At 43.8% G+C, this 9,844-nt stretch overlaps 1 protein-coding gene across 2 annotated transcripts in view; it reads left to right on the forward strand.

The window, feature by feature from the left end:
• Positions 1-1,397, forward strand: part of SATB2 (SATB homeobox 2) — a gene marked incomplete at both ends in the record, with an annotated part of 184,687 nt that extends 183,290 nt beyond the window's left edge. For both annotated transcript variants that reach the window (XM_080799168.1, XM_080799167.1), the window contains one exon: positions 936-1,397. In XM_080799168.1, the coding sequence (XP_080655294.1) occupies positions 936-1,397 (462 nt within the window). The remainder of the gene's footprint in view (positions 1-935) is intronic.
• Between the last annotated feature and the right edge of the window lie 8,447 nt (positions 1,398-9,844).

The following is a 9,844-nucleotide window of genomic DNA, read 5'->3' on the forward strand; positions in this document are numbered from 1 at the left end:
AGGGCTGAAAGAAAATAAAAGTTCTTCCTAATTTTATGAAGTATTGATTTGCTGACTGAAATACCAACTAATTCTCTGTTCCACTCTTAAGGGTAGTTATGAGGCTGATGGTAATAATTACTACCATTTCTTGGATGTTAGCCCTAAGCTTGAGGTGGACAAACCATGGCCCATGGCCAAATCCAATCCGCCACCTGTTTTTGTAAATAAAGTTTTATTGGAACACAGCCACTCTCTTTTGCTTATATATTACTTATGGCCGCTTTCACACTACAAAAATAGAGTTGAGTCATTGCAACAGAGACGGTATGGCCCTGCAAAACCTACAGTATTTACTATATGGCCCTTTACTGAGAAAGTTTGTCAACCTCTGGTTTAAGGTAAGCACTATTCATTGCATATATTATGTCACTAAATTCTTACAACATCTCTAGGAAGTCATGTGTTAGCCTTCTTTTACAGATAATGAAACTGAGGGTTAAAGATGTTAGTGCCTGGTACAGGGACGCCCAATTAAGAGGAAGATTCTGGACTTGAACCCGTGAGGTCTGAGTGTAGAGGCTACACTCTGAGTTCCATTTCTTTGCACTCAGGCTTTAGAGAGGCGGTGCCATCGCCCTGGTTAACCCGGGGGAAGGCTCTGGAGCCAGACCGAATGCAAATGACCTGGGGCAACAAACGACGTAACTTCGTGCCTCAGGACACAAATGTCAGCGCGCCTTTACTATTATTAACCTCTTGTTTTGTCAATGAGATTCCGAATCTCCAGAAATTCTTTTAAGTTTGCCGGGAGACCTGAATTGACGAATGACTACAGCACTGCATTCCGAAGGGAGACGGGCCACGCGCCCTCAGAGGGATGGTGGCTCTTGAAAGGTGAAATCCCGAGTCAAAGGTTCAATTTTTTTCTTCTTCTTCTTAATTTTAATTACCAGGTCCTGCACAGACAGCAGTCCCAGCCGGCCAAGGAGAGCTCCCCGCCCAGAGAAGAAGCTCCTCCCCCACCTCCTCCCACGGAAGACAGTTGCGCCAAAAAGCCCCGTTCGCGCACGAAGATCTCCCTGGAAGCCCTGGGGATCCTGCAAAGCTTTATTCACGACGTGGGCCTGTACCCTGACCAGGAAGCCATCCACACGCTCTCCGCTCAGCTGGATCTCCCCAAACACACCATCATCAAGTTCTTCCAGAACCAGCGGTATCACGTGAAGCATCACGGGAAGCTCAAGGAACACCTGGGCTCCGCCGTGGACGTGGCCGAGTATAAGGACGAGGAGCTGCTGACGGAGTCCGAGGAGAACGACAGCGAGGAAGGCTCAGAGGAGATGTACAAAGTGGAGGCCGAGGAGGAAAATGCCGAAAAGAGCAAGGCGGCGCCCGCTGAAATCGACCAGAGATAATGTGAACTCCTACCAGGCAAAGCAATACATCGGTCCAAGGATTTTCTGTTTTAATTTCTTTAAAAACGTTTTCTTTTCTTTTTCTTTTTTTTTTTTTTTGCTTTATTTTATCTTATTTTTGTCTTTTTTTTTGTCCGTTTTGTTTCTTTTTTTTGACATTTCTTTGTTGCACAGGATACACCTATAGACTGAATAAGTTCAGTATTTCCGAATCAGACATCGCCTTGGCAAAGACACTAAAGTGTTACACTTTTACAACTGACTGGATCATAGTAATTATAATCACAGGAGACTCTGCCTTCACTATCCTTGCACTTAGGGAAGAGACATCAGGCAAGTTCCAGGATGAAAAGATCTACGAAATAAATGAAGGAAGCTACAAGTGTGTGTGTATATGTATATGTATATATCTATATATTTACATATATATATTAAATTGCATGGGACAGAGAACTTTACAATCCGAAAGAATAGACTGTGAAATGAGTTCTTAAAGAAGAGACTTGTTTATGTATTAAAAAAAAAAAAAAAAACCACTTCACAGTGAGTCGCTTTGGCTTTTTGATAAACTGCGGCCTGCTCTCAGGGTGGGGTGACTATTTTTGAATTCCTATTTATTTTCTGTGTTCGTCCCTGATTTTTTTTTTTTTTTTTAAATTCTATGGCTTCCTATCTGGCAGCTTGATGGGTAATTTTTGAGGTATGTATTTAACAAAATAAATCAACACTGCCAAAAAGAAAGAAGAAAGTAAAGTGGAAAAGAAATCAGGGCACCTTAAAATGATACAAGTCAAATTGCTCTTAAGACACAATGCACACTTAAAATGACTCGATATGTTCCGTTATTCAACTTGTCATTCCTGTAGTGAACAGATGCATTTCTGTGGAATTCCAAATGACTAAAACTGTAATTCAGTACAGAGAAAACTTGTCCTTTAAGTGCAGTCTTGATAAAATGACATTTTGACGTTGGACGTATGGAATTCATAGTATGAGCCACGTTTTATTGTGAAATTTATTTACCTGTTCGTGGCTTCAGATTTTAAAATTAATAAGCCTGCTCATTTAAAAGTTGTTTGTTGTTGCTGTTTTCTCTTTTTTTCTTTCTTTCTTTCTTTTTTTTTTTTTTAAATAGAAAATAGTTCAATGTAATGTTAAGTTAGAAAAGAAGTCGCTGCCCACTTAAAGGGGTTCCCTCTCCAATAAACCTCCATCCTTCCGTCTCCCAAAAGATGTTTCTTAGTTTCTGTTTCACTTGGGGCTTCCTCTTCTTCGTACACATTCCATGCACCTCACCAAACGTCTGTGGTCCCTGCTGTCATGCCTCGTCCCTTCCCCGGTATGGCAGCCTGAACAAGAACCCGTTTTCGAATCATTGTGCAGCTCCAGGCAGTAGAGTAAGCGAAGCGATTTCAGTTGGAATCACCTACTCGTCATAAACGGAAACATCTTCTCAGTTACCTACATAGCGATGACCTTACGTAAAGCAGAACTAATACCGACTGGCTGTTCAGCGGAACGAGCATTAAAGCTGCAGTCTACTATGGGTCTCCAGACCTCCTGTGGCTTCCTCTCAGAAGCATCAATAGCATTACTTCCCACTTCTCCTTAGAGTCATTGCAAGAGGTGACCTCACCTTCGGGACCCGATCCCTGCTTCACGCGGCCATCAAACAGTCCCACCCGGTTGGATTTTTTTGGAGTTGTGCTCTCATGCAACCTTGTCAAAGACCTCATGCAATATCACTTTGAAAGTTATTTTCTGTTTACTACACAAACATTGTAATATAACTGTTAATACTATTTATATATTTGAAAGGTATAAAAGGTAGGAGTTAAAAAAAAAAACAAACCTCTATGTGTAGATATTAACTCAGAACTTACACTATACAGGGAGAAGACATGTTGCAATACAAGCTAATTCTAGCTGCTCAGTAACCTCTGGAGGTTTGAAAGGGACGTTTTCCTGTACTTTTTCAGATAATGATGTCGAAACATTCTCTTGACGCGAGCGTCACGTACCTTTGCAAAAGGATGGTGGTTTGCAGTTAAGGCCTGGGCCCATCCTTCTGCTTCCGTAGTACGCTGCAGCTTTAATCCGAAAGTCCGCGCTTGCTGCTTGCTGATCTCCGAGTTACTCTTTCCAAATTGTCTTCTTACACTGTTGCTGAAGGTCACTCTGTACACGTAATGGAAACTGATTTTGCCAAGCTCTTACAAGGTGGTTCATCTATCGATGGCATCCGCATTTGGTATCTTTTACACTTCAACCAAAAATTTATTAGGTATTTTTCAATGCTAAGTCTTGCCTTTTATTTTTTAATTTCACTGCCAAGTTTGCAGTGATTCTAAGTGAATCTGTGGGCATTTTAGCCTGTGGTCTTGCCAGATCTTTGCGAATTACAATGCATATATGTCTATTTATTCAATATCTGTCATATAATATCTATTTGGAAGAAGAAACTTTCTCTTGTAGTGCCTCTTGACAAAGCACAATTTCCCGCCTTTTTTTTTTTTTTTGTGAAATGAAAAAAACAAATTGTGTTTTATTGCGGTATCAACAATGTGAATAAGGATTAACATATTGTAAATGTTCTTTTTTCCATGTAAATCAACTATCTTTGTTATCACTAAGTGATAATTAATTTTTAACTTATGTGCATTGTTAGGCTGTTAGAATTTTTTGGTTGTTAAAATAAAACGCATTCAATAAATATGACTTCGTTTGTCAAGTATTTTACTGGGCATTGCTTTCTTTCCCATTTAACTTTTCATGTGGAGTGAGACCTGGTGAGTGTCAGGAAGAGCCCGCTCCCTTATTTTAGATATAAGGGAGCAGCACCCACAATTACAGATGTTTGCGTCCTGTACGAGGCGTGGAGTTAATTGTACGTGTGAATGCGTGTGCATCCCTGTGTGTTTGGAGACGCACGCGTGCTCACATTCTGGAGCTGGCAACCGGGAAAGCCATTGCGCCAACGTTTTGTCGTATGCAGACAAAACTCAAATGTATAAAGATATATTTATGGGCTTGCTTCTTTATTTTTCTAGTGAATATTTTCTGTTTATAATTAAAAACCCACAAATGACTGCGTGTCAGGAAACTTTTGGAGCACATATGTCCATGGTTAATGGACATAATAAAAGTCTTTTATATTTAGAGCTGGGGTACCATAATGTGTGCATAGAGGAATGCCGGAAGGATTGATGTATCTGAGAAATGTGTGAAAATGATTTTTTAGAAAGTGCTTACAATGGAAAAAATTGCTCAAAAGACTAAAGTTAATAAGGAAGGAGCTAGTGCTTAGCTTCAGAACTGGCAAAGAGAAAGTCAATTAAAAAGTGATTTTATTTTCTTTTGATATTGTAAATTGTCTGTGTGTGTGTGTGTGTGTGTGTGTGTGTGTGTGTGTTTTGCATTTGCTTGACATACAGATGTGATTTTTCTTTCCTTTCTTCCCTAGTTTCACTTGCCTTTTTTTGTAGTTAACAGCTCACAGACCATGTAGATAGGTTTTAAGGACAGTTTGTGAATCCTGGATATTTCCAGGAAAGCAGACGGCCTCCAAGCACAGAGTTCTGAAGGTTTTTAAAGAAAAATTAGAGGCTCAAGACAAAGCAAAACACAGTATTTATGCAGATGTAAATAAATTCTGCGTTGGGGTTAAAGACTTGGGAGGAATGCCTTGTGTAAGGTAACTGACTTTTAGCACAAATAACTTCTGCACGCACGAGGTTGTGTTTTTACGGGTCCTGCTACACAAAGTCAAGAGCACGAGGCTCTGCCCACAGTTGGACTGGCTTCTGCTAGAAGGCAGTCCCGTGCGAGCAACTTCCATTTCCAAGAGGGCGTGAGAGGTTTCTTGACTCTCTATGTTAAGTTCTACTGTAACATCTGAGAGCGATCACTCCGTTGGTTGAGTTTTTGTCTTTTTAAAGTTTTTCTTAGAGGAGATCTTTTCCTTGACACTGTTGTTTCCCTTTCTATAAAGATTTAAACAAAGATTTGAAAGTCCCTACGCTTTTTTCGAAAGGCCCATCATGGCACAATGAGACCATAAACGTTTATTAAACATGTACTCGGAGTCAGATGATTTGCTAGGAACTGAGGTGACAAGTGGAAAATACATGACTTGATGTCCTCCCTTCACGGAGAACTTACAACTTGTTGGAAAGGTTTAATATCGTCCAGGAAAAGTGAACTAGTCATACAGTGGTTGTCTCCAGACAGAGATTTATTTGTTTGGTGAGTGGTACAAACATGTGCTATGAATTTGGAGAAAGAAATGATAATTATTTGTGAGCTGGGATGGTCTTGAAAGGTGGATTACTTAGCATTGGCTGCATGTAATAGGGGGGCCAAGCAATTATGATGCAGACGAGGTAAAAATTTACCTGTTTCTTGCAAGAAAGCAACTGCTGAGGTAAGCTGGTTTCATGAAGTTGTCAGGGACTCACGCACACCCAGCTTCGCTTTTACTGGTGTTCCACGTTCCTTTTTTCTCATGGTCCAAAAAGACTGCTAGAGCTCTCACCATCACACCCACCTTCCAGACACTGAGATGGGCGGAGGAGTAAAGAACGCCATACCCCCCCTTTTTTTTTTGTGGAGACTTCTTGAAGCTGTACATGCAAGAGAGACTTGTAAGTGTTTCTAGCTGTTGCATTAACTCCGGAAAGAAGGAGCAATGTGGATAATGGGTAGGCACCTAACAGCCTCTGCCACAGAGGATATAGGGAAAGAGGTTGAGAGGAACTGATAGGAAGATGATAAGGGAAAGGCGCGTTTGCTCCGCTGTTACCCCCTGTACCTTGCACCCTCTCCTCCTCGCCACCCGGAGCTCTTACCCCGGCCAAATCTGAGGATCAGCTCAGGCGTCACTTCTTCCAGGAAGCCCTTTTTGAACTGCTGGGCCAGTGTGCTCACAAATCCTTCTAGGCTCATACGGTGTCCAGGCGTCCCACCGTCGCAGGACTGTCACAGGACCTGTGACACACTGTGGTTGCTGTGGTTGGGGTGGAGTCTTTCTTTGCATTCGTCCACGCAGAGGACAGGGGTAGGCGGGGGAGGTGACACAGGTCCTGTGGAGAGAGGAGGGACAGTGTTTCTCGGGATGAGCGTGCCCCCAGGACGACCCAGGCCTGGCACGCTGAGTCAGAGACAGAGATGAAGACTGACCCGTGCCGTGAGGTTCAGGTGACTTCCGGTGCTGCCGACCCACTGTCGCCAGATGTGGTGGAGCCAGGGCTGGAAAGCCAGGTCTGCGCACCTCCACAGCTGGCGTGTTCAACCTGGTATCACACCACCTCTTTTTTTCATGTCCTAGAATGTTCTAAAAAGACCCTATGAACTGAGCATCGATTTATGGGCCGGCATAGTTTATATGAGATGACCTTTTGACTTCTCTTAACACACTTTTTCATAATCTTATCTGAGTCTGACATTTCTGATGGAATTTTATTCTGAAAGCAAAGCCTATTTTTTTTTTTTTAAAAAAACAGCATGCTCTGCTAGTAAAACTGTCCCCGAAGAATCTAGAAGTAGCTTCTTCAGTGACATTCTAAAAGGTTTAAAGTGTTACCTTCACATATGGAGAAATAATTACAAAAATATTCCATTAACACTGTAATAAATAGTGCAGAGCAATGATTAATTAAAGAGAACTATAATTTATTCACTATCCATTAACAGGCATAATCCCATTAAAACATCAGAGACGGAAGGAGTTCTGGGAGGCTCGGTGACAACTTTGGACTGAGCATTCCTAGGGACCCTCCCTCACCTTAAAAAAGAGGTAAGGAGAAAAGGTCTTTATAATTTCTGTCTGGCTCCAGGTGACTGTGAAGAGGCGGTGATTTATCCTAATACCAGTTCTCAACAGTTTTGCAGCTTAAATTAGTGTTCAGACCCACAGTTTCCTCTGTGGGGAATGAAGCTAATAATTCATATATCTCAGAATTGTTATTATTAAATATGTAGAAGCACCCAGAACAACCGCTTCCTTGACTTCCGCCAATCTTCCAAGAAAGAAAGAGATGCAGGATATAATAAAATGTTAGAAATGACTTAAAAGTAATTCACGTGAGTTTTAAAGTAGGATCAAGTCTGATGTTTTCCAAAAGTCACCTTAGGATTTCAAGCTCTTGTGCCTAGAGGTGCCTGGGTGGCTCAGTCAGTTAAGCGTCTCGCTCTTGATTTGGGCTCAGGTCATGATCTCAGGGCGGTGGTATGGAGCCCCAAATCTGGCTCCTCACTCAGGGCAGGGTCTGCTGGAGACTCGCCCTCTCTTGGCCCCATTCCCCCCATGCACGCTCACTCAGGCTCTCTCTTTCTAAAATAAATAAATCTTAAAGACAACAACAATAAAGCTGATGTGTGTAAAGGGCTACGGTGTTCTAGTCCCTTCTTTGGGCCTCCACTCCCTCCCTCTCTCTTCCATTCTCCCTTATTACATCTCTTTCCAACCCCACCCCCCCTTCTTTGCTTCCCTTCTCCCTTTCAGAGCTAAAATGCGGTTTTCTTTCTTAAGGAGAAAGAAAATGCGATGTTTTAGGAGCCTTCTGGAATCTTCCAAGGGAGTTGTTGAAACACGGATGGCGCCGAGCTCTCGTTTCCCCTCCTGCTTCATCGCTGCTTGTTTTGTGCATGTTTGCGGATCCTTTCTTTCCTCTCTGGGGTCTTCATGGGGGTGGCGGGGTTGGGGGGCTGCAGGCTTCCTTCTCTGGTCCTCCTCTTCCTGGATCGGCTCTTTCCTCGTTCACTGTCTTGATACCCTGCCCGCGCCCCGACCACCCCCCAGTGTCCACCCCGGGTCTCCGGACCGTTGGGTTCCGCTGCCCGCCCCCCACCTCCACTTCACGCGGCTCTAAATGGCCCCCTTGTCTTCTTCCCACATGTGCCCCCCCCGGGCTGATGGTCTGTCAGCAAAGCTCCATCGGGTCGCCTTCCAAGTACATCCACAATCGGACAAGCTGCCCCCTTCGTTAGGCTCCCAGCTGGGTCGGAGCCACATCCTCTTCCCGGACCTGACCCTTCCTGACCTCCTTCCCTTCCGCTCTCCCCCGGCGCTCTGGGCTCCCGCCGCATCAGCCTCCGGGTTCCCCAAATCCCCAAAATACACAGCCCCCCCCCGCCCCCCCCCCCGCACCTTTGCTCTCCTTCCACCTCTTGGCTCTGCTAGGAGAGCGCCCGGTGTCCCCTCCGCCGTAGCCGGGGCCCGCCCCTCCTCCCCCTCTGGTCTGCTCAGACATCACCTCTTCAGGGAGGACGACTCGGACTAGCTTATTGGAAATTGCAAACCAACCCCACTCCTGCTCGTGGATCCCTTTTATCTTAACCTACTTGAATTTTTTCCTAGTTTTTAACATAATCTATAATTTACTTATTTTTCATGTTTTTTTGTTTACTTGTCAGTTCCCTCACCACCCAGTGGAAACACCAGGAGGGCACAAAGTCTGGGTTTTTTGTTTGTTTGTTTGTTCATTTGTTTTTTTATTTTTTTAACCAATAAATGCTTACGTGGGGTACCTTTCATAGTTTTTATCTAGTTGGATTTTTCGATTTTCAACTTCAGCCAGTATGAGGGATTTGAATTACTTTATAGAGATGAACCTCATGTGAGTATTTCTTTGATGCATAACCAAGGCCCCTGACACCTCAGCAGCCGCTCAGGCCGACGTCTGTAAGCCCACGTCTGGGTCATTCATTCGGGTCTGTGATCCTCTGCTTTCTTCGAAGGTATAATCGCTGAGCCACAGATTTTGTTGTCTAGCACATCCTCTCATTCAAACAGAAACCCCTTCTCAGGTTGGAGGCCTCCTTGGCTGGAGGCCATGCAGCCGTGTCCCTCCGTGACTCGGAGCTTATGACTTCGGAAACCAGCCCATCCCACCTTCGCCGGGGCCCGCTGCTGTCCCTGAGGTACCACTGGCGCCATCCTAGGCAGCATTTGCTCTTCTAGTAACCACCTCACATATGTGAGCTCACGCCGGAGCAAACTCCCTGAAGCTCTTAGGTTTCTTGTATTACTCATGTGATACAGGTACACGGGAAGCTTACCTCGTTTCAACTATATGAATACAGCTGAGATCGAGGAAAGGGATCATCCTACCCTCTTCAAATGAATCAGGCCACATTACAGCATTACTCTCAGTTCCGAATGACATGTTCTGGAAAAATATTGGTAAATCGATGTCTAGTCAGAGGACAGGAAGTAACCAGGATGGTGAAGGGTCTCAAAAGCTTTACTTTCTATCAACTTATTCTATCCTGTGACTTTCTTATTCATCAACCAACCAACCAAATGTATGAAATGTCTATTACGTCGAAGTCACTGTGAGGGAAACAAAGTCTGGATCTTTAACTGACAACAGTAGAACTCACTTGAGCCACAGAAGCAGAAGAAGGAATTTGCTAGCAGACCTGACAGCGCTCGTTGAAGTCCGGGG

The sequence above is a fragment of the Martes martes genome (assembly GCF_963455335.1).
Source record: "Martes martes genome assembly, chromosome: 3".
Taxonomy (NCBI): domain Eukaryota; kingdom Metazoa; phylum Chordata; class Mammalia; order Carnivora; family Mustelidae; genus Martes; species Martes martes.